This window comes from Zingiber officinale, chromosome 7B (assembly GCF_018446385.1).
Source record: "Zingiber officinale cultivar Zhangliang chromosome 7B, Zo_v1.1, whole genome shotgun sequence".
Taxonomy (NCBI): Eukaryota; Viridiplantae; Streptophyta; class Magnoliopsida; order Zingiberales; family Zingiberaceae; genus Zingiber; species Zingiber officinale.
In genome coordinates this window covers 118677954-118702928 of record NC_055999.1, presented here as the reverse complement: position 1 = coordinate 118702928, position 24975 = coordinate 118677954, and the positions used below count along the sequence as shown (strand labels likewise).

Below are 24975 nucleotides of genomic sequence, written 5' to 3'. Positions count from 1 at the left end.
GAACTAAGCCACTCGTTAGTTATTCAAAGCTCGATTCGATAAAAGCTCGTTTGAGCTCGTTTAATGAGGTTCGTTAAGATAAACAAACCAAACTCAAGTTTCACAAAACTCGACTCGTTAGCTCGTGAACATATTCGTTAGTAAGTTTATGAATCAACTTTTAAATAAAAAAATAATAATTTTGATATTAAATTTATAAATTTACACTCTACTTATGAAAAATATAGATAAATATATTAAATTTATTTATTAGAATAAAATTATAAATTTTAATAAGAATATTATAATTTTCTCTAAATATATAATTTAGTTTTTAATAAATATTTAAATTTATAATTTATATTTATTAAGCTCGTTTAGGCTCGATAAAAGTACGAATAAGCTCGTGAGACATGAATATATTCGTTAAATAAAGCTCGAGTTCGGCTCGATTATAAACGAGTCAAACTCAAACATTCAAGAATTCGGCTCGGCTCAGCTCGATTACACTCCTATCGACTAATATCGAGCCGTTGGCCTATAACGATCGAATTCCACATAGGCTCAGTCGACTGGTATTTTTACAAGTCGTTTGGTGAAGGGAAAATAACTTGGTATTTTCCTCCCGAACTCTATTTAATAGAGCTCAGGGTGATTGGTCAAAGTTGATGAAATTAATGGTGGTTAACCTTAATTATAGTTTTCAAATGCTCAAGTGATCTAGCGTGCTTGTACAAGGTTGTGGCGAGGTTTCTCCACCCACAAGGAGCTACACGAGCTAGCCAAAAGTTTTTTGGAGAATCAGCCACCTACGGATCGGGATCATCCACCTTACGGACAACCGTAGAGTAGGAGCTTTATCTCTGAACCACATAAACGAGCATGTCTTTATGGTTTGTTTGTCTTCATTCTTCTTGTTTTAGTTTAGTTGTCTATTTGTTAGTTTATTTTGTATTCCGTTGTGCACTAACATTATCGGAAACAAACGATTTGGGTGAGACGCTATTTACCCCCCCCCCCCCTCCCCCCCTTCCCCCCTCCCCCTCTAGCGAACGTTAAGGTCCCAACAAGTGGTATTAGAGTAGGCGACTCTTCTACAGACTAATCGCTGAGGGAGCAAAGCGCTAGAGGAAGATGGAGTCCGAAGGATCTCTTGAATGGGATATTTGGATCTCATCTCCATACGAGATGGGTTTTCGAGTATTGGAGGACAAGTACAGTCTTAAATGATTACAAGCAATTTGAAAAGTAAAGAATACCGACGGCTTTGTAGGATGAAATCTTTAGTAGAGTCGTCGTTAGAGCTTTTGGGTGTCGTAAAGGCTTTTTTCGGAGCAGCGCACAGAAGCAGAAGTTTCTTAGAATGTTGTGTTTGATGCACTACTAGAAGAGGGCAATTATAAGCTGTTGAAAGCGCCTTCAACCTCCTTGAAGGGTTGGTGGAAAAACATAGTAAATTGGTTCAAGCCATTACACAAATTTTAATCCATTCACTTATTACTTCAGCACTTAGATATATAAATTTTATTTTATAACTTATTACTTCATCGAATATATATTATGAAATAAAATATCAGATAAAATCAAAAGTGATACCCGTATTTTTAAACCTACGAAGTCTAAAATTATATTTACTGTATTAAATTTATTATTGAAGTTGATTATCATATATTACTTCGTAATTATTAATTGCCGAAGTAAACAATGGCGAAGTCTATTTCCCATTTTCACATAGTGAACCCCAACTATCCTCTAGTACTATCGAATATTGTTATCTCCTGCTTAAATCTTGAGTCGGTTGAATGCATTACAACTGCTATGATTTCATAGCTCATACAAGCTGATTTAACTAACTAATTGTTGTAGCAATTATTAAATTATAGCGGTTATAACTGTTATAGTTATAGCAGCTATGAAATCGTAACTACTATAACATAATTTTGTATATAATAATTGTAGTAGTTATGAAACCGCATCTGTTACAATTATTGTTGTTGTAACAACTACAATTTCATAGTTACTATAGTTAATTGTATAGCTACGAAACTGTAACTGCTACAATATAATTTTGTCTTATTCGTATAGGCTGTGTTTGATTGGGCGAAATGTAATTAAATTTGTAATGTAATGTAATTAATATTACATTACTATGTTTGGTGAAAGAATTGTATACTATGTATATAATCTTTGATTACAATGATGATTATATTCTTTTATTTAGTGTTCATTATTTTTTATAAATAATATAATTAATATTATTATAAAATGACAACATATACTGTTACCTTTGCTGGTAACGGTTGGCGGCCACGACCGACTTTGGTCATGGCGCCTTCGCCGGTGGCAAGCGGTCGGCGACAGTGGGCGACGGCGCCAGGCGATCGGCGGCAGTGGGCGATGGCACCAGGCGGTCGGTGACAGCACCGATCGACGACGACGATTGGTGCAAGAAATGGACTAGAGATATAATTTGGCATACAGAGCGTTTGGTTCTTTCCTAGGAATATGAATCGGAATGGAAATCATTGTATTGTGGAATGGGAATGGGTATGAGCATGGATATCACTTTTAAAAGCAATGTTTGGTTAGTTGCATATTTTCTATCGGAATAAATCAAAATTTCTTTTTTTACCCTTAAAGAAAAATAAGAGAAAAAATTAGATGTGAGAAAAAGATGAATGTGAGAGAAAAATATGATGAAAGAGAAAGTATGATGAGAGAGAAAGAAGAGAGAGAAAGTGTGTTGAGAGAAAATGAGAAAAGAGAGTGTGATAGGAGAGAGCATGATGAGAGAAGATAAGAGAGAAAATATGATGTGAGAGAAAGTATGATGGGAGAGGATGAAGAGAGAGAAAATGTAATGAGAAAAAATAAGGAGAGAGTGTGTGATGAGAGAGATTGAGGAGAGAGAAAATATGGTGAGAGAGAAAGTGTGATGAGAAAAAAAGAGAACAGTGAGTGCAATAAGAGAGATTGAAGAGAGAGAAAGTATAATAAGAGAGAAAGTGTGTTGAGGGAAAAAAGAGGGAGTGTGACAAGAGAGATTGAGGAGAGAGAAAGTGTGATGAGAGCGAAAGTGTGATGAGAAAAAAAAAGAGAAAATAGAGTGTGATGTGAGAGATTAAGGAGAGAGAAAGTATGATGAGAGAGAAAGTATGATGAGAAAAAAAGAAGGAAGAAAGTGAGATGGAAGAGATTAAGGAGAGAGAAAGTATGATGAGAGATAAAGTGTAATGAGAAAAAAAGAGGAAAGAGAGTGTGATAGGAGAGATTAAGGAGAGAAAAAGTGTGAAAATATAATGAGAGAAAATATGATGAGAGAGAACAAGGAAAGAGAAATGATATGAAAAAAAATAAATAAATATATTTTGATATTTGATATTAAGGGATAAAATTTTAGTTTTAGGTTAAGGGTATTTTTGGAATAAGAGAATATTTTGATTGATGAAAATAGGGTAATGACTCATTGAATGGAAGGTACATGGGAATGAGATATTACCCAATTTCAAGGATTCATTCCTTTATTTATATTTCTATTTCTATAATCCAAACATTAACAATGACAATCAATGATTCTCATTCCTATTCTCCACTCCTATTCCCCTAAACCAAACGCTCCCTAAATCTTAGGATTATAATGTAATTAGATTACATAATATTAGTCTGGTAATCCAGATTACAAAATTTTATTATTTTTTAAAATCTAAATTAAATTATATTATATTATAAATTTAAAATTATATCAAATAAAATAATCAACATTATAATATAATCCTTATTATATTACAAAACTAATTACCGTTCATCAAATACAGCTGTAGATGATAGATTATGTCAGGATTTAATGCGTGGATTAGAAATGAATAATATACCAAGAATATTTGTCATTTTATGGATTTTATGGATTTTATGGATTTTATGGAGAGTTGGTGAGGTGAGACGTTCAAATATATATATAATTAATTAAATGGATATAATTGAACAGTAATATTTATGAATATAAATTATGAATTATTCCTAAATAATTTACCATAAGAAAATTTTATTAAATTTATAAATAAATAATTTTTTTTAAAAAAATAAATTTATGATATTGTAATAACAACTGCTTGACTCAGTACAAACAATAAATTTCATGGCCTGACTCGCCCTAGTCACACCGATCCTGGCCTGACTTGAACGAGTCGGAAACCACGACTCACCCCAACTCGCCCGAGTCACACCGATTCCGCGAACCTTTATTTCTCTCACGATTTGTGGACTTGGGGTCCATCTTCCCTTTCGCCGCCGGCGATGTACGAAGCCCAGGTTTCCATCTCCCTCTTCCTCGTCCTCACCTCCATCACCGCCGCGCCCGTGGCGGGGGCGGCGGCCACCGCCCTTGGCCTCGACACCTTTCTGACCAGCGAGTACCGCCGCGACCCCTCCGCCTCCGCCGACTCATTCGCCGCCCTTCCCGCCTCCCTCAAACGCTCGATCGCCGCCACTCTTCCGCCCTCCGACCATGCTGCCCTCGTTTCGGATCTCCTTTCTTACCGGATCTCCGTCCCTGTCTACGTGAAGCTCGTGGGCAGCTTCTCCTCCGCCGCGCCCGATCTCCTCCGGTCCTTCGCCGCGGCGGCCGTCGCCTCCGATCGGTACAACGTTATCGGTGCCTCCCCGCACCATCTCGCCGTCGGGCACACCCTTCACCTGGATCCCTCTCCGTCGACTCTCGGATCGAAGATATCGGACGCGATCCGGTCTCAGATCGAATCCTCCACTTTGCCGCTGTATCGATCGGCCTTTCTCTCCGTTCCCTACTCCACGGTCGACCAGATCATAGAGCAGGATTTTCAGAAAGAGAATTCGAATTCTGCGCCAGGGTTCTACATCTATTTGCTCAATCTCGGCACTCAATCCAAACCCTATGCCTATTCCGTCGATTCCAGGGATTCCTCGATCGCCTTCACCAAGTGCTTGGGAACTCTGTGGACTGGGAAAGAAAGGTATGTGTGGATCGACCTCGCTGCAGGACCAGTAGACTACGGCCCGGCTATATCTGGCGAAGGCGTGATTTCCCGAAGTGAATTCCATCCTCTGGCCTCCGGCCATGGACGGCCGAAGTCCGAAAGGAATTTCCTTTCAGATCTCACCTCTCTGGTCCTCAGCGCATACAAAGCTCTGCTAGTTCCTTCTCTGAGAATTCCAGTCTTCTACGAGAACTCCCTCGTGATCCAATTCATCCATGTTCATGGAGCTGATCCAGTCAAGGATGGCCTCGACTGGAGCCTCATTCAACAGACGCTGAAAGAAAGTGAACTCGCATACAAGGAACAATCTTTGGAGTTCAAATCATACAGTGTAAGATTCTCAGATTGCCCAATTTGCTCTTTTGCAATCAGCCGATCAATGAGTTCATACACTTCGCGCTTCCTGTTTGAAAATTACACCCTAATTGTGAGCGAGTATCTGGACTCAAAACGCCTGCATCAGATACTTTCAGACTCAGTGGAAGAACTGCACCGTGCTGTGCAAATCCCAGAGGAAGATTATGGCAAGGTCCTTCCAGTATATGTTTTCGATTTGGATTACGATAAGCTCCTTTTGCTCGATCGGTACCACCAGTCAGTTGCATTTAGAAACATGGTCATTGCTGTGAGGACCAAGAGCTCACAAACAGTGAGTGACTACAGCTGCAACGGCCGGCATGTGATTACCCAGACGCGTAACCTAGACCGTTCGGTCATCGGTTCTGTGCTTCAGAGTATGTGGGGAGTTTCGCCTACCCACCAGTCATGGAGCTCACAGCACAACACCACCATGGTCGACTACACTTGGAGTGTTGGCCAAACTCCATTTGGGCCCTTTTCTGACTCTCTATCGCTGTCGTTTGCTCAGAGAGACGCAGCGCGGAGAAATGTTCTTCTCACTGCATTGAATTACACGATCACAAGTGCCATCGATGTATTGCAATCCATGGCTGCACATGGTGGAGATAGGAAGCTTCTCAAGGATAATAAGCATGTAGCGTTTGTTCAGAGGTGGAATTTGCTCAAGTACAAGTTGGAAAAGGTTATTTCTGCTATCTCCCAGTTTGATTTCGAGAAAGCCATGTACTTCGTGCGGTCTTCCGATCATGATCTATACGCTATACACACACTAGTTTATGAGGCATCACAAAAGCTGGAGGCTTCGCTTGTGTGTTTCAAGGATCCACCATTCCCATGGGTATCACTCTCTCTGTTTGGTGTGTTCCTTCTCGGTTTCTCCTATGTTTATGCGAAGAAGGACAAGGTGTTTAGGAGCAAGAGAAAACAATTTTGACAATGGCCTTTGAGTTTTGCAATAACTATAACATCTTCATTGCATATTTATTCTCTGAGGTTGTTTCTGAAGCCAATCTCTTGCTTGCTCGCTATGTTGTATCTGTTATGAATCTCTTTTTGGATCACCCTTTTTTTGTTTGCGACTGTTGTGCATGAATCAATTTGCATAATTGGGATCTGAACATGCAAAAGTCTCTGCTGAATTTGTGTAGGATAAACACATAAATGCAAACTATGCTTCTCTTCAGAATCTCAAGGATATTTAGGAAAAGACTTGTGTGGCATATGTTGAACAATAACAACTGAGTTTTTTTTCCAAGATGAGATCGATTATATAGATCTTCCAATGACTATTTTCTATTATATTATTATTTATATTTAAATAAATTTTATTGTTTTTTTTCCTGGCGTAATATACATATTTATCATAATTTTTTAGTACAACTATCTTAAACGTAATTAATTTTGCTTAATAGATGTAATCGTTATTTTTTTATATATTTTTTTTATTTCTTATCCTATTTATTAAATTGTTGGAAAGTGTTGTAGGTTTGTGTGTCATATGAATGTTATTCAAAGGATTGTCAACGGAGAAGTAATTTAAACAAATGATATTAAGATGATATTTAATTTAGGGGTTTGGGAACGAGTGAATAGATTTATTTCTAAATATTATATTTGGTTGATGGAAATAAAGTTAAAATTTTAGAATGAAATTTAAAAATTTATGTAGCAATGAAATAATATATTTATTTAATTTTTTTTTCGTATCACTTTCTCTCTTCTTATTCTCGCTCATTATATTTTCTCTTTTCTCATTCACTTTCATACTCATTCCATAATATTATAATTTTCATTCTATTTTTGAAGCAAATGATTTTAAAGCAACTTAAGAAGACAAGTAAATTCTAATTATTATTAGACTGAGCAGTAGTTTAAATATCTTGTACAAATTTTCAGTAAAATTTCTTTTTCTGACATCTGTTAACAGGCGTGACACCAGATTTAAAATCATGATCAACACAAATAATATTTTCTTCCTATACTTCATTATCTTCCTTCTTCAACTCTAATCCAATACGATGTCAAAACAGTTCATACCAGTTAAAGGCAACTTTCGATTTAAGAATTGCACTGTAAGAAAGTAGAATAAACCTCAATTGGATGTCAGATGTCCTATTGTAAGAAAGTTACAGTAAAATATAAAGTGTCGAAAAAGCTTTTATTTGAATGCCGTGTGTTTTCCTTGTGAGAAAGTTGCACGAAAGACAGAATGCTGATTTCAGAACTATGAATATAATTTGGAGAAAACATGAACAAGAGATGCTAAAAAAATGGAAAACAAATTCTATAAATTTGAGTGTAGAGCATGATGACTAAAACCTCATGAACTATCGTACCTGGGAGTTCAGATCACATGGAACTAATTTATGATTACACTGCTAAGTTCTAGGAGAGATACAAATACTATAAATCTCCAGAAACATCAACACATCATCTCCGCTATTAAGACTCATAAGTTCGATGTTTCTAGGCTGGGGGGGCATTCTCTGCCTTATCAGTGTCCATTGGCTCAGCAGCCGCTGCCAGGGGTTCTTGACTACCGTCATCAGACATGGGCTCCGCCGATGCATCCTCATCCTCTCCTTCGTTGTGTGGCTCAGAGGTTTGAGATTGCTCGCCCGGTGTTGGAGTCGGAGGGGTCTGAGGTTTTGGTGGAGCAGGCCGTGGCTTTGTCATTATCGGCTTGCAAAACCTGTCAATCATTTGTAAATCCAACAAATTAAAAAATTGTTGCACGATAGTGAGACTGTATTGGAGTAGCTGAGTTAACATCCCAAAACCAGATCTAATTCCTATTTAAATAGTCAAATTTTACCTGTCCAAGGACTCTGCCTTTCTTTTGATATCGGCGGAGAGAAGAATAGGATTGGCATGTTTGGGCAAGGCATTCTGCTGCTGCTGTTTCTCCCGCAGCCATGCTTCTGCTTCGCCACACTCACTAACCACCTGCAGAACATGCATCAGCATTTACTTTATCAACTCCTTTTTCAAATTGAACATCGGAAGTAGGAAGTGTAGCAGTGAGAAAAAAGGTTACCTTCTGCTTCTCTGCTAGATCAATGTGGTCAAACTTGGGATCGTTCGACAAAGCTGCTGCTCTGAAACTATTGATGCAATAAGCAAGTTGATCGACTGCTGGACCTCTGTCTGTCCACTCCCTGTACCGCTCCTCTATCGGATTACCTTGCTGCATTGCAAAAAATGCCATCAGATTGTTTACACTCGATCTACAAGGTCAAACGCAAATGTTTTACCTTTTGAAGTTCCTCGAGTTTAGCAACATAAACACCTTTAGTTTCATCTTCACCATCTTCATAGAGCCAATCCTCAACTTCCTGAAGCTTTGCAACAAGCTCATCTTTCTCTGGTGATGTTACAAATGCCTCATACTTATCATAAAGCTGAACATGGATAGCTGTTAGAATCTTAACGAAAGGACTCTGGGTATATCCAACAATCATAGTAAGAAAGATATATTACCTTGTTCCGCATGTCATACACATATGCCTCAACGGCATTTTTCTTGTCTTTTGTTTCCTCCATTACTCTATCCTGAAGTGCCATTTCAAACTCCTTTTCGACTGCCTTCTGCAATTCATCAGCTGACAGCCCACCGTAGACTGTCTCAGCAACAGGAATATTGGTTTTCTTAACTTTCTTTTTGGTAGCTTCAACCTGGGATATATAAACATTACCAATATAATTAAACACCGAACTTAGATCAATCAAAAAAGTAAAGCTTAGCAGTATCACTTCTAAGCAGAAATAGGCACCGAAATAGAAGAAGACATGGTTAATAGACATAAAAAGGAATAAAGCATAGGATTTCAATACTAAACCTGAATATCATTTACCTTGTGATTGATCTAACCAGTCAACAACAAAGGTACAGCATGCCCAAAGAAAATGAATATCGACAAAATAGTCTTTTTATAAGAAAAAACTAAATATAGCACTGCCTGTACTGATTTTCTGAACATATCAATTTTCGCCAACATTATTATGAAAAACTGAGAATATAGTTTCATATTATTACCATTTTGGACTTGATGGAGACACACAGTTTCATGCTATTCCCATTTTGGACTTGATGGGGTCACAACTCCAACTCAATCTCAGACGTTCTGAACTCGAACCAGCTAGTAAACTCCAATTCAGACCAATCAGGCAACCTACTCATCCAACTCAGATTCCTACCAACAGGCCACTCAACTTCATTATGAGATTTCTTACTAGATTTGGTTCAAGGTCACAACAATAGGTACGTTATCAACAAAATCACCATGAAGCATGTCCAGCCAATCCAAAGCCACCATGTAGCAACAGGATTATTCTTGTCCAGGCCAAGGCGGCAGCCTATCTGGCATTAGATGCAATGGCCAAACAAATATTAAATGCCCTCTTGGTGGCAAAAGGCGAATACGCTCGCCCCCAACGCCCCCACCAACCCGTCCCAGGCCAACATGGAGAAGGTAAATCATGGGCGGCTACTAGCCTTTGGAATAGTGATTAGCACATAAGGGAGGTATTTATCTCGGCTTTGCCGAGATTCGAACCCCAGCTGGTTCGGCGCCCGGTAATCTCTTCTGTGGCAACACCTCATGCGCTAACCACTAGACTCATCCGAGGGGACAACATTAAATGCTCTCTTGGACCATATAATGGGGGTTACAAATGTAGATGGCAGCTTTGCTACAATAGGGCAAAGGGTTAATTCCTAATGGACACATGCGGGAAAAAAACCTCTCCCACTCTCTAGCCACTTGGCGATCGGCTATAAGTCGACTCCATAATTTATCTCCCTTCACATAACCTCGGGACGGACTTTGAAGGGCGTCTGGGGTGAACGTAATCACCTTTTGCTACAAAGGGATTACAAATATGACCACAAACATCAAATCAGCAAAACACTCAAGCGATGCATTGCAGCCCTATAAATTGCAACACTCAGCAAAACACCAAATTACCACATTAAGAGCTTTGACTCACAAATCTGGTGCACTCACTTTAACTTAATTATCAAATTATAACCTCATCAGGCCCTTTCATGACTGTACCCTTGTAGGTTGTCCATTTTCATCCTCAAATAACCTGACTTAGCCTAACTTTGTGACTGACACCCAATCCATGACCCACACTCGAAAGTGTTAAACTCTCCAATAGAGATAACACCTTAATAGAGAAGTAGAACAACAATTAGGAATGATTTAGGCTTGTGCCACACCTCAAAGGAATTGGCAAGAAATAATATTCATTTCAATTTATTTTTTTAAATTCTCATAAACTCGACAGCAAATATGCCCAAGGAATTGCATCCAACTTCTTGTGCATGCGATCTTTCTCAGAACTACATATCTGCATATGAATATGCATTTGCAATGTTTTACCAAATAGCATACATCTGCATATGCCGATTGAATTCACATACATTAACCTTCAATAATGCAACTAAGCAAAGAACCTACTAGTTGCACCAAGCTTCATAGCTTCAGGAGTACACTATTGGAAATCCAGACTGAATGATAAAGTGAATATTTAATGGTTTAATACCAAAAGATAACGCGCTTAAAGATTAGTGAGAATAGTATAGATTGATGTGTGTGCACGTGTAAATAACAGATAGAAACATGGAAGATCATACAGTCTGTGACTAATGCTAGATTGATGTGTGTTTCCACAACAACATGCATATAAACAGAATGCCTATATAATATGATGATCATGTTTTTTAGTAAACCCATCTTTTGTTTTGCAAGGGTTAGGATATAACATATTGAATAAATGTTAATAGCGGCAACCAGAAAAAACCACAGGAGAGCCAGCTTAAACAAGTCTCCTAAATTTTCCTTGGTTAATCTACGAAGGGTATATTAAGTGTCTCCACTACCAAACATCATGGGCCAGGCTACTAAAGGTTTATAACCTAAACTGCTGAAGTGCCAAACAAATTGCTATAATAAGAAAACAACATGTTAAAAGAGAGACAACATGCATGCAGCTGAGAAATTAAGAATTTACAAACCTTTTTGTCAGTTTCCATCTCTACGGGCTTCTCCTTGGACTCTGGCTCTCCATTGTCAATCCCACCAGAAGTCTTTGCATCTTCCATGTTTACATCAGTTTCAGTTTTTGAGGAATCAGTTACTCCATCTGTATCCATTTTTGCAGATTCCTTAGACGGTTCTTCAGCCAAGACTGGGATTTCAACTTCCTCCAACTGTAGAACCAAGTTTAATTATGGTAACAATGAGGTTGTTACAATAAAATTGAAATTAATGTACTTACGGTGGCTGAGTCAACTGAAACAATTCCATGCAGATTTAAGCGTACTTTCACTTTCACCTTAGCCCGCTCTCCAGTGCTCGACTGGAACTGTCCAATCTGCAAAGAAGGTTTAGAATTGTTAAAAGCAGCAAAGATTTAAACACTTTTGGCAATATCAAGCTAGCCCTGCCTCATGTTTACAAGATTGAAACAAATAAAATTATCTCCGAAGAAATTTTGGAACTTAAACTCTTAAAATAATAACTTTAGTTCACAAAAAAAGTCACTGCATGTTTGTAATATCGTGTCAAGAAAAATGATTACCGTGTAAGTGCTAATCTTTGCAGGAACTTGTGCATCACCTGCATCTGCATATACAACATCAACAGAAAATGTACCACACCGAAAGAATGTAAGAGCTTTGACACTGGGGATTGGGTTCCGTTTTGGAAAAACAACTGTAGACTGCTGGTTTTCTATTCCACCATTCTCTGTGTCAGTAGCGGATCCTTTCCATGTTAAGGCTATTGAGAAAGGGAAGCTATCATGAACCTGTATAAATCAATTTTACAAAGTTTGTATGCACAAATCAATAATAGCAATAACATTGGGCAGAAAAAAAATGATCAGAATATGGGTTAACCTAAATAAAATATACATTTGCATCCTAAATCCATCCTGGCAAGTTAGATGGCCTAATTTGATCAAACTTTATGCCAATACAATAGTAGCACGTAGTTTTATAGATCAAAATAAAGATGCAAATAGATTTAGTACCTGAAATTCCCGCACTTTGAATGTGGGGCTTAGAATGGCACATTCAAGGGCACAACCACGAGCAACACACTCACTTGCATTCATAGTTCGCCTAGGTTCTTTGCCAAAGAAATCTGTCAAAATCTTGATAATAGCTGGAACACGAGAGCCTGATCCAACAACTTCAACAGAGTGAATATTCTCCTGACTCAACCCAGCTTCAGCAAGGGCTTTCTCCAATGGTCCTTTGACACGCTCCAAGATGGGAATGCTTATCTGCTCAAACTCTTCTCTTTTGATAAAACCCCTCACGTCCTTTTCATCCATCAGACACTCAATGTTTAGTGGAGCCTCAGGGTTTGCGCTGAGAACCTTCTTTAGCTTCTCACATGCTGCTCGGAGTCTGATACAGGCCCTGGCATTCTGATACACATCAATTTTGTACTCATCCTTGAACTTAGCAGCAAAGTGCTTAAAAAGAACCTCATCGAAATCTCTCCCACCAAGAGACTGATCATAAGAATGAGCCAATATCTTCAGTTGTCCCTTCTTGTACCCAGCCACGCACACCTGCATGCTTGCATGCCCCACATCAACAAAAGCCACATTGATTTGATCATTCTCTGGCAAATCTGTCTTATAAATACCATAAGCCAATGCAGTTGCAGTTGTCTCATGGAACAGGCGGAGAGGACGCAAGCCAGCTATTGTAGAAGCATCTAACATCGCTCTCCTCTGTAAATCATTGAAGTAGACTGGAATACCAATGCAACAATCAACAACTGCTGCATTTAGATTGTTCTCTGCAATGCTCTTCAGGTTAGACAGAATCATTGCAAGAACTTGGGTCGGAGTAAACGCCCTCACTTCACCTAAATAGTTTGCATGAATCAACGGAAACCCATCAAGTCCTTCAGTGACCTTAAACGGGAAGGACTGGATATCTCTCTGTACCTCAGGGTCCGAAAACTTCCGACCCAAAAGACGCTTGATCTGTGAGATGGAATTCTTAGGGTTCATAGTAGACGATGCTGCACCTGCAGTCCCGATAAAACGCTGTTTCTCGCCGAAGCAGACAATGGCAGGGGTCTCACGTTTTGATTCATCATTCAGAACCACATCGATCCCGCGTTGCCTTGCCACCGCAACAATGCCGCTCTCGTTCCCAACATCAAATCCCACAACGCTCATTTTCGATATCTACTATACCCAGAGATCTGCGATCAAAGAAGCGAGTTTCAGTTAGGCGGATCTCAAAAATGCGAAAAAAAAGCACATTTGTGGTTAAGAAAAATAGATCTTACAGTTACACTACGACGCTAATATAATAATCTAACAACAAGTCCGATCAAACAGGACGCTCTATGTGATCTAAGGTTTCGACCTACAGAGATTGGTCAAACAACAGAACAAACAACAGAGAAGAGGTAAAGAATTAAGGATTTGGCACGGAGAAACGCAGAATTCGGATCGTACCAACAGGAAACCGCAGAGCGGGCGCGAAGCGGCTGCTGAACCTCGCTGGATCGAGATATTCTTCCTGGTCGTCACCGGAGCCGATGAAATTTCCCTCGCGCAGAAGCAAAGGCGAGAGGGATGATCGCATATAAGCGCGCACTAGGGCGAGGCGCTCGCTCTTTCTAGAACCATCCTCTCCGTGAGGCTTAGCAATACCGGCTCGCAGGAAGAGCAACCGTTTATGACCGTCGATCGACACACGTCACGCTTGATCTGCGGTCAGGATTGGCAAGTTGACACGGCCAAGTTTTCGCAATCGTCGGCCGAGCACGACAACACGTGGCGCGCGGTGGGCCGGGGAGGGGTAGTTTGGACCGGACCTGCTGCTCGCTTTCGGCGGACTGAGCCGGAAATGGTTCCAGAAGGATCCTTTGGCTGAATCGCTGATGCTATTGGAACGCGTTGCAAATTACCCCTGTATCACCTGTTCCATTATTGGCAATGGGAAGATGTTTTTGGTGGAATGTATCGGGTAGAAAGAGAACTCCGGCTTTGACTTCGAACTTCAGGACAGCAACACGTAGACGTGTTTTTATTGGTTAGTTTAATTATTTTATATTTTTAGAAAATTAGAAGAGAGAGGGTATTAGAAGGTGTGAGAATCAAGTAGATGCTGCCGGAGTCGGTTACCGATGGACCCAATTAAACAGGGCAGAATCAACTCGTATGGGATTGGGCCGATTCTGATTCAACTTTAAAAATTACCGTGAACTTGAATTGTGCGGTTCAATTGTGTTTGTTTTTTTTTTAAGTATTTGGTCGGATTGTAGGTGTGGTCGATGGGGGAATAGTGAAGATGGTGTAGCTGCTAGCCTTAAAAATAATAATAATAATAATTATTATTATTATTATTATTAAGTTGAGTAACTTTGAAGGTAATCGGTGTGATTTTACATAAGTTTTTCATTGGTTACTAAGGTAAATCATGAAATACTAGCGGTGAGTGACCTAGAAGCCTAACATCCCTTAATTGGAAATCTCATTTGAAGGTAACATTTATGCAAATACGTCATAGTTGGGAATCGAACTTATAAATACCCCATGGTGGTTTTGATATGATCAACCAAGTCAAATTAGGTCATGTTGTATTTTAACCCTTTGTATCTAAGTATGCAGGAACTTAAAGGCATAGGAAGTCGAGCGAAAGACGTATCTAGCAGGAATGATGGCACGGGAAAAAGTCGATCGGCTCAGTGCGTCCGAAAGACGAGGTGCTGCGGAAGAGAAGAAGGACAAGAACAAGGACACAAGCACAGACAAGAGACCAACCCAGAAAAGGCACAAGAACCTAAAGGCGACGTATGACGAAACTTCATCAGAAAACGAGACTTATGCAGACTAATACTAATGGCAAGTCATCAAAAAGAAGAGGACGAAGCAAGCTTTTCCGCAATGAGCATTGAGAGCATCGATGAAGGAGGAGCAACTTCTGAACAGAGCGGCTCTACAGGGGAGAGTGTCAGATGATGAAATCGACAAGGTAAGTCAGGTACAATCATTATCACCTGATAAGCTATTTAAATTTATAAAATTTTTGACGAAAACGTCTTATAAAATTGAGAATAAGAAACTATTAGAGGATTTTGAAAAACTCAAAATATGAAATAAAAATTTAAAACAACAAATACAAAATTTGAAAAATTCTGCATACTCAACTTTTATTCCTTCAAATTTTAAAAATAATTCAGAACTTAACTGGTATTTCAAGTATCATAAGGGTCAAATTAGAAAAATATCACATAAGTATGTTCATAGAAAGTCTCTAATTAATCTGGTAGGAAGAAATCTGGTTTGGGTTCCAAAATCATGTATAAATTAAAATTATCTTTTTTCATGTTTTAATTATTTTTAAAGTTATACTCAGAAAAAAAAATATTTAAATTTTTTAAGAGGTTTTGTCTAAAAGTGGTTGTTATTCTACTAATCAAAAAGGTCTAGTATTTCGTCATAGTCTGAAAGCGAATTACTGAAATGAATGTCTAATTAACTAACTATTAAGCGTTTAACTATTATAAAATTATCTAATGCTTTCAAATAAATTGTTTTGTAAAATTTACTTTTCTGTGGAACTGTATTATTTTCTCTATCTAAAAAAATTTTCCTAAAATTTTTTTTACCGTTGGTGAAATTTCTATGAATTATTTATCCAAATGCAAAATTCGAACATTAAATTTTTTTGAAAATTTAATTTTTGAAAAAAAAATTCTGCAAAGTTACTAGCTATTATACATTTTTAGAAAATATTTCAAGATTTTTCGAGGTTAATAATTATTTTTAACTTCTTGATTATGCCGAAAAAATTTATTTATACTTAAAATTGGAAAAATCAACTTAAAACTTCTTGATTTTTTACTATGTTTTAACCCTTAGACTCTATTTCAAGTTATTTTAGACTACCCCATTTTAATGTGATCAAAGGGAGAGAATTAGTAAAGTCTAGGAGGAGGTAGAATTTTTTTTACATATTTTGTACTTACAAAATTCATTACCTTACTATTATTTTTATTTGGTTTACCCTAACTTAACTTGGGTTGCTCATATAAAAAAGGGAGATATTGTAAGTACCTTATGGTGGTTTTGATATGATTAATAAGTCAAGTTAGGTTCTGTTATGTTTTAACCATTATGTCTAAGTGTGCAGGAATTTAAGAGCACAAGAAGTCGAGCGAAAGACATAGCAAGCGATAAGAATGGCACAGGAGAGAGTCGACGGGCTTGGTGTATCCGAGGGACGAGGTGCTACGGAAGAGTACAATGGCAGACAAGAAGGAAGCGCACGACTTTTTTGAGGGACGAGAAGACGAAGTGGAAGGTTGCTTGAGAAGATCGAAAGATAGGTTCGGGTGATCCCTATTATAGATGGTCAAAATTACCCAAGAGAGCGGAGCCGAAACGGAAGATCCGAAGGAAAAGTCAACCTATGTCGACTGTGCTCCGGGCGCCCGGATCACTTGGGCGCCTCGCCCCGGGGGACCAAGAAATGCATAGTTCAGGCGCCCAGAACCCTTATGGGAGCCTGGAATTGAAAAGTCAGCTAAACACGATATGATGCGAGCCATCATGATGGGGATAAAATTTTATTCTCCTCCAGACGCCTGAAACCCTTCCAAGCGCCTCGATTAGGGCTATAATACAACCCTGATCCCATAAGCTAAAAATAATACTTGTAATTGATTCTAATTCAGTTTAGGTTTGTAGTTGTAAGATTTAACTGCTATAAGAGGCTTCTCCGCCCATGAGAGATTTTAGTGAGCTTTCAACTTCCTTGGATTAACAAACCTATGTTTACAAACCAAGTAACTCTTATTGTCCCTCTTGTTTTTTTAATTAGTTTATTAATTCGTTTATGCAAGTGTTAGTTTAATCAAGTTATAAAAATCAAGAAAGGTTCGTTTATTATTGTGCAGACTATTCACCCCCCTCTAGCCGGCCGTCAAGGGTCCTACAGAACTATGGATGCCTGGGAGACAAATAAATACCCTACCGTTGCACCATAGCCCCGGGGGCGTAGCTGCTAGCCTTATTGATAACTAGCTACAACGATGTCGTACAAATGATAGCCATGGATCACCAGCTAATTCGAGAAGTAAGCAAGAGCCCATGTGGTGGGTCCTTATCCCGGTCAATGAATAGTCCGAGTGGTATTTTTCAGAAATTGATCAACATAGGAATTATGACCTCTTAATGGGGGAAGCTTTAAGATTTTCTTCTTATGACCCTTTAGCAGCCCATTAATGATCCCTTAAGGGAGGACGACTCTAGAGTTTTCTCTCTATAAAAGTAAGGGAAAGATGAGGTATCTCAAATTATGTTTTTCTCTATTCTTCTACCTTATGTCGTCTACTACCAAAATCTCCAGGCTAACTTAGACATCAAAGTGGTTTCACCAAAGCTCCTCCCGATGAACCCATTGTGCTACTCCCTGTAGAAAATCGTAATGCTACGAGAAGAACTCTAGGAGAAGGCCTTGATGTCATTGTTCTTTAGCCTGTGATGAATTTCTATTATCGAGTCATCATGGTGAGTGATCCTGTCCGAAAGCGGAGAAGATTGCGGCTGGCTGGGAAGGTGGCTCTAATGTTGACTACAGGGAGACTTTGACTCAGTAAAAAATGACTCTAAGTGATATTGCGTGTCAAAAAGAGCATTAGAAATCGGGTCGGGAAAGGAATCCCGGACACAGGCACTCTGACGTGTTGGAGCAATCTCGATGGTCCGATGCGACCATGTGTTTTGATATTTAGGCAAAGGGTTTAAGTTAGATTCACCCTTCTATTTGATATATGTATGTGAGTGTGCAGATTTGCATGATACACATATGACTCAGCTTGATGGCTTTGAGTCCGGTGAAGGATGAAGCGTCTAAGGGACCGTGGGCAAGGCAGCAAGGACAAGAGCCGAGGGAAGCGCACTTCGAGACATATGTGAAGGATGGCATTGGGACAAACTGCGGGCTTGAATGCATCTGAGGAACGAAAGCCAAAGGAAGAAGACTTGAAGACAAGAGGTTAAGGCTATAAGAAAAGGTTAAATGAGTCGTGAGGGGTACGAATGCATGAGAGATTGTACTCAGGGTAAAATCCCAAGGGGTCACTGTAACAGTCAATGGGGTACAGTAGCAGTTAACGACACTGTAGCAGGTTTGTAGAATACACATATGACTCAGCTTGATGGCTTCGGGTCTGGTGAAGGATGGAGCATCTGAGGGACCGTGGGTGAGGCAGCAAGGATAAGAGCCAAGAGAAGCGCACTTCGAGGTATACGTGAAGGATGACATTGGAACAAACCACGGGCTTGAATGCATCCGAGGGACGAGAGTCAAAGGAAAAAAGGCTTGAAAGCAAGAGGTCCAGGCTGCAAGAAAGGGTTAAATGAGTCGTAAGGGTATAAGTGCATGAGAGATTGTACTCAGGGTAAAATCTTAAGAGGTCACTGTAGCAGTCAATGGATACAGTAGCAGTTAACGGTATTGTAACAATTATTGTAGCAGTCGACTAGTGCACTGTAGCAGTCGACTGGTAAAGAGTCGTTGGTAGAATCGTAGATTCTGTGGAGTACAGTTGGGCTGGCACCAGTCGACTGGTGCAAAGACCAGTCGACTAGTAACGGTAAAATAGTAAGACTGTTTCTTTCCAAGCTCTATAAAATGAAGTTTGGGATGGTTGGCCAAGGTGATGAAATTAGACTTGGTTAAAATCTAATTAGTAGTCACTAAGTGCTCAAGGTTTTCTTTGTGTCCAAGTATTCTTGGTTGGTGTTGTGGTGTTTCTCCACCCACAGGAGTTGCTTAAGTAGCCGGAGTTTGTCGGGGCTAATTCACCAACGGATAGAGATTACCCACCTTACGAATAACTGTGGAGTAGGAGCCATAATCTCTGAACCACGTTAAAGGAAACGTGTTAACCGTTTGATATTCTTTCCTTATTATTTTCATTAGTTAGTTGTATTTCCACTTGCGCACTAATGTTGTAGGAGAAGTTATCGATTTGAGGGCATCATCTATTCAACTCCCTTTTAGCCAGCCATACGATCACCAACACGGCACTCAAGTTAGTAATCGGATCGAAGGTAAAGAATAGCAGAATCAACAATATGAATAGTGGCTATGAGCGTGTATAATCGAGTAGCATCGCGTACCTACATCTATAGATGAAGATTCCTTTTATAGTATTACTAATTATGCATGAATTTCAAAGCATTTTTAAAAAAGGGCAAACCATAAAGATGCTTTGACACCTTTCCTAAAATGGACCGGCAATCTTTGATACAATACAACTTATATATAGAATATTCTATCCTCCATGACATAAATTAAAATATCAAAAAAGAATATGAGGTTGTTGGATTGAAGGGCCTACCACATGCTTACCTGACAAGCCGATTAAGTTCCTTCTGTGACATGATCGACAAACGCTTGCAAGGGTAGGTCGATCAAATTTATAGAGTGTTGTCAGGAACTCATCCTTCACTCAGCTTATCGGTTTAAACAAAGAGCTCAATCGGACCAGGCATCCAGTCTATCTGATCGAGCTGTAGTTCTGATATGTTAGACTACTCGACCGAGCTAGTTAATCATGCTATCTTCGAGTGACAAAGAAGTCTTAGCTCTGACAAGTGCTAACTCGTCTTTAACTATTCAATAGTATTTAGTGGATCGACATTCGACCGGCCCATTAGTCTGGTCAGACGAACTCTCAACCGTAACGATTGACTGCGATGGCTTTGAGGGTTGACCCCTCCTTAACTTTGACTCCCACGTCATCAGGCCTTCTTGACTCTAACCTTATTCAGAGGCTACACATCATCCGCCTTATCACAAAGTTCCTTCTTAAGTCTAGTCGAAGGAGGTTGTATGTCTGATTGACTAGATAATTGTGTTATTTATGCTCCTTATCCTTCGATCAGATGTTCATACTCCGTACAGCCGCTGAGCTTGAGTTGATGCTACAATGATTTGTTGGCGTTTCTATCATCCTCTATTTCCCAATCGGACGCTCATTCTATGCGTCGTCGATCCTCTTGAGTTAACCTCATTCTGACACCTTGGAAGTAGGGCATGTCATTTGTCATTAATGTTAACCGTGATAAACACACATTTTTACCATAAGTCTGCTTATTACCTTCCATCCCTTATAAATGTCGCCTGTGTCTAGTTGACACGTGTTGCACGCCTGCAATAAAAAATATCCGATGTGACAAGCGATTGTTGAAATTCAATGTGACCGATCGCTGTGCCACATCCTTTCTCGCGACTCGATCTCATCGGCGAAGCAACCCTTGCACCCATCGTCGCCACCCTCCTCTTGATGCTGTCGCCGTCGGTGCTGCCAGCTTCGCCTCTCCCTGCAACGATCTATCACTGCCACTTCTCCGCGTGTGCCATGAGACCTCACGTCGTCGCCCCTTCTGTCTCCCGATTCACAACCGGTTATTGTCGCCGTCAATCCTCTATTTCGACCACCGCAATAGACCTTAACTTGATGTCATGTGCTTCTGTCGATAGCGAGACCACCATTGATTTGAGCCACTGCTAGGGCAGTGAACATTTGCCAAGAAGAAGCAACAGATTTCTTGACCTAACCTTTAGTATCCTATCTTTGTTTCTATTAGAAATTGGAAAATGTGATATTGTTGGATGGGGGTGATTGAATTTGGTTAATTTTGAATAGCTTGGTAGATCCATTTCCATATTAGATGAATTATTTTTGTTTAAGGGTTCCTTGGATTGTTAGTTCATTAGAGCATATGAAATGTGAAGGAAAAAATTTAGATCTAATGAGGTTAAATTGATGGATATTTTCGTGATCGAATTAGGTTTAGTCTTTTTGGAGATTTAGCTATACTTAATTAGATCAGTGGATTTGATGAATGAAAGTTAATTAAATTAGGATCTTCCCTAATTAGATTTGGTGATAGGTTAGCTATTTGATTCATTATGGGTTTAGCTAACTGGTGTTAGTGCAATTGATACAAATGATAAAACCTGAGTTTTAATGAATAATAAGTAGATTAAAGTTAGATGTGTTGTTGATCTAACTTTATTACTAAGTGCGCAGGGTTGACTAACTTAATTGGTCAAGAAGACCAGACACCAGGCAGAAAGTCCAGCCAAGATGTATGATTCCTGATTGACGAAATCCAGATGTGGGATTCTAAAAGGCGGTCGAGATATTTGATTCCCGATTGGAGAAGTACAAATGTGTGATTTCGACAGAAAGACCTCGTGGGTCAGATTGGATGTCAAGAAGATAACTTGACATTTGGTAAGTGGAGGTAAGTCATTGAAGGAGAGTGTCTCAGTGAAGACGCATCCCGGTTAAGGGGACAGTAGGTGTCGATCTAGTTTAGGTCTATTTAAGAAATCTAAACTGAGATCATGACTAGATTCAGATATGGAGAACATGATCTAATTAATACTATTTTAATTGTGTTAAATCTGTTTTGAAGGTTATTATTTGTTTTGGGGTAACATGAACTTGTAGGATCAAATTGCACAAAATAATGACTCGAGTGAATAGTATCCGATGCACCTTCTATGCGAATGAAGGCCCCTTGAGTTGGGACATAGAAGGTGCCTTCGAGATCTTGGGAGGCACCTTTAGTCTAATAACATAAAAGACCTCAGCGACGATAAGAAGCTGAAAATGCTAGATAGATTTTTGGGGTTGAAGACGTCTTCAACACTCAATAAAAGGAGGTCTCGCCCAAGGCTTCAACACAACTTCTTCACAACTCTTCTATAAGCCTTTGCGCATCTGTTCGACGCTCCGATCACTCCAACTTCGTATTGCTGCTCTATTGTGATACTGCTATGCCCGACTATTACTGAGGAGCTGACCAACACCAAGTTTGATCCGATCATCTACAAGTGTTGGGTAATGAAAGATTGATTTTGTATTTAAATATTGTTTAAAAAGAAAGTATAGCTTGTTACATTTATCCTCGTCTTTTTGTACTCGATAACCCTCTTCTGGAGATTCCAAAAGAGCTCATTAGTGGATTATTCATCGATAGATCCACAGGACTTGGCTCTTGGAGTAAGAGTCGCCGAAGACTCCAAACTAAGTAAACCTACTTGTATTCTTGTTTTTATTTTTTTTATTCTGTTGCACGCACTTTATTTTTAAAAGAAGTAAAAGAAAAATTTTCTAAAACCACGTGATTCAGCCCCCCCCCCCTCTCATGTGCATAACGATCCAACAATTGGTTCATGTTTGGCCTAGCTATACTATACATTATGTGTTTGCATGACTTTGGTTCGAGATGATTGTTTCGACATGGGGATTGTTTAGCACGAATTACATTTAAGACGGTATTTCTTGAGTTGTTTCTTTATATCTTTGATCTTAGTACATGAGTTATGACTTGATTTTGTAGTTTTATTACCTTGACTCTATTCATATTATTGATTGAGCTTGATATTTTATTACTTGATCTTATATTTTAATCTATTTGGATATCTATGCAGTATCTTTTATTTTCGTGCGTGTATTGTTTGAGTTTGTATGACATTACTAGACCATAGTATAGTTATCAATTGATATTCATATATTTACATCACATTCTAGTTATACACTTAGGCTTGTACCTATAAGTATACTTGTGTATACTTACGTGAGTGTGTATATATATATATATATATATATATATATATATATATATATATATATGTCAATGAAATTTTACCTACCTACACTTGATAGATATCATATCTAAGTAGAGGGTTTTAGTATTTCACAAGGTTATTTTCTTTGTATCAACATCCCTGCATGACTACTTAACTCTAATCTCGTTGGTTTACAATAATCATGATGTACCAGGGAGTTAGATGAGATATTATGTTTAGGTGATTAGGATTCCCTTGATTACGATTAGTACTATTATACTTACTGTTGTGGTACATAGACACGTATTATTAGACTGGTTACTTATTGCGGGTCTATGCCTTTAGACTGCCCATTAGATCAGATAGTGATGTTGAGTTATTGCATGTAGACTGTAGCGGTTGTTTGGGCTTGTGACTATATGCTAGGGAGATCATACCATAGTATAGCCAACATAGTGTACTCTTGGAAGGGATTGTTACTCACTCTTATCATTTTTAGTTTGTATATGTATACATCCTGTCTACTTACGGGACCATCTTTGGTAGAGCGTTCTCCCGCAGACAGTGATTGTTTACATACCCTGACTGTTCACGAGATCATCCATGGTAGAGTATTCTCCTACAGTCAGTGGCAAATGGGTTAGATAGCTACCTCATCTTGTCTGCCCATGGAACCATTCGTTGTAGAGTGCTCTCCCACAGATAGTGATTAGTTACATACCCTATCCGTCCACGGTACCATCCATGGTAGAGCGTTGTCCCGCAGATAATGACTAGTTATATACTCTGTGTTGGGTTTTTCGGGCCGCGAAAACCGCTTTTCGCGTCGCAGAAACCCTGAATCACCCAAAGCCGTAGGATCCGTGCAAAGAAAAATTTCGAAAACACGAGTACGAGTTATTAACTACGATCTACAGTAGATCTACAAATGAAAACATTTTACCTTCGATGCGTGCCCTCGCAAAATCCCGCTTGTCCAAGGTACGTGTCGGATCTCCAAAGTATCAAAATAGATACTTCTCTAGTGATATCCACACGAACAAGTAGTACTCTCTAGCACTCAAGGATGGAGAAGAAAGACCCCAAGTGTGCTAGCACTCTCTCTAGGGCTCTCGAATGGGAATGGAAGAAGAAAGAAAAACAAAGAAGAGAATACAATACACTCCTCTAAAAATATTACCTTTCTTCTTGGACTTCTTGGATTAACTCACTCAACCCCCTTCTCCTCTCCATGAAAGTCACGGCAACACCTAGCCAAGAGAGGGGAGAAGCAAGCAAGAAGATGAGAGAATGAATGCACACATAACTCCACAAAATCAAAACCACCTATTCCATTAGTGTGGCCGGCCACATAATGTAACTCTCCATTAATGTGGCCGGCCACATTAAAACCATGGAAGAGTGTAACCCCCATGAGGTGGCATGCCTCATGAGGTGGAGGTGATGTGGCAAGGATGAGTCATCTTTATGATGTGGCAATACATCAAGTCAAACTTGATGTTTCAATTTCTACTTGGTCAAGTCAAACTTGACCAATTGTCTTCCTTGTTGAGTTAAATCCAACCTTTGACTCAAGTCAATTTTAATTTAATGAATCTCAATTCATTAATATAAATTGACTCAATGAATCAAATCTAAATTAGACTCATTCAACAATTGAATCTAATTGAGTCTAACTCAATAAGTCTAATTTGAATCCAATTGGTTCATCATATGAACCCAATCTCCATCCACTTGTTCTTTGTGTGTGACCCAATAGGTTCTTGTAACGTTGGCAATGTTTCTAAACTCCTTTAGAAACATAAGCAATGAGCGACATCTAGCAATACATCATTGCTACCCAAGTTACAAGAAATGTTGAGATCCAACATCACCTTGTGATTATTAATTGTGACTCCTCACAATATATGACAAGTGTCCTTCTATCCTAGACATCTAGATTGATCAATGTGAGGCATAGACCGTGTCATCCTCTGACCA

At 39.1% G+C, this 24975-nt stretch overlaps 2 protein-coding genes across 2 annotated transcripts; one reads left to right on the top strand and one right to left on the bottom strand.

The window, feature by feature from the left end:
* Nucleotides 1-4152: 4152 nt before the first annotated feature.
* On the top strand, nucleotides 4153-6534 carry LOC122007222. Its single transcript, XM_042563036.1, has one exon. The coding sequence runs from the start codon at nucleotides 4273-4275 to the stop codon at nucleotides 6283-6285; it is 2013 nt and encodes a 670-aa protein (XP_042418970.1). The 5' UTR covers nucleotides 4153-4272; the 3' UTR covers nucleotides 6286-6534.
* A 1126-nt stretch (nucleotides 6535-7660) lies between these two features.
* On the bottom strand, nucleotides 7661-14017 carry LOC122007221 (heat shock 70 kDa protein 15-like). Its single transcript, XM_042563035.1, has 10 exons — nucleotides 13848-14017; nucleotides 12393-13588; nucleotides 11940-12167; nucleotides 11637-11732; nucleotides 11374-11568; nucleotides 8832-9026; nucleotides 8606-8752; nucleotides 8389-8538; nucleotides 8167-8297; nucleotides 7661-8043 (listed from the first exon to the last, which is right to left on the bottom strand). Exons 2-10 carry the CDS (start codon nucleotides 13560-13562, stop codon nucleotides 7818-7820), a joined length of 2538 nt encoding a protein of 845 aa, XP_042418969.1. The 5' UTR covers nucleotides 13563-13588; nucleotides 13848-14017; the 3' UTR covers nucleotides 7661-7817.
* Between the last annotated feature and the right edge of the window lie 10958 nt (nucleotides 14018-24975).

Coding starts and splice junctions, on each gene's coding strand:
- LOC122007222 (XM_042563036.1), top strand. CDS start 4,273: ATGTACGAAGCCCAGGTTTCCATCTCCCTCTTCCTCGTCCTCACCTCC.
- LOC122007221 (XM_042563035.1), bottom strand. CDS start 13,562: ATGAGCGTTGTGGGATTTGATGTTGGGAACGAGAGCGGCATTGTTGCG. Junction 8,753..8,831: donor TGTATGACATGCGGAACAAG/GTAATATATCTT, acceptor ATCCATGTTCAG/CTTTATGATAAGTATGAGGC. Junction 8,044..8,166: donor AAGGCAGAGTCCTTGGACAG/GTAAAATTTGAC, acceptor AATGATTGACAG/GTTTTGCAAGCCGATAATGA.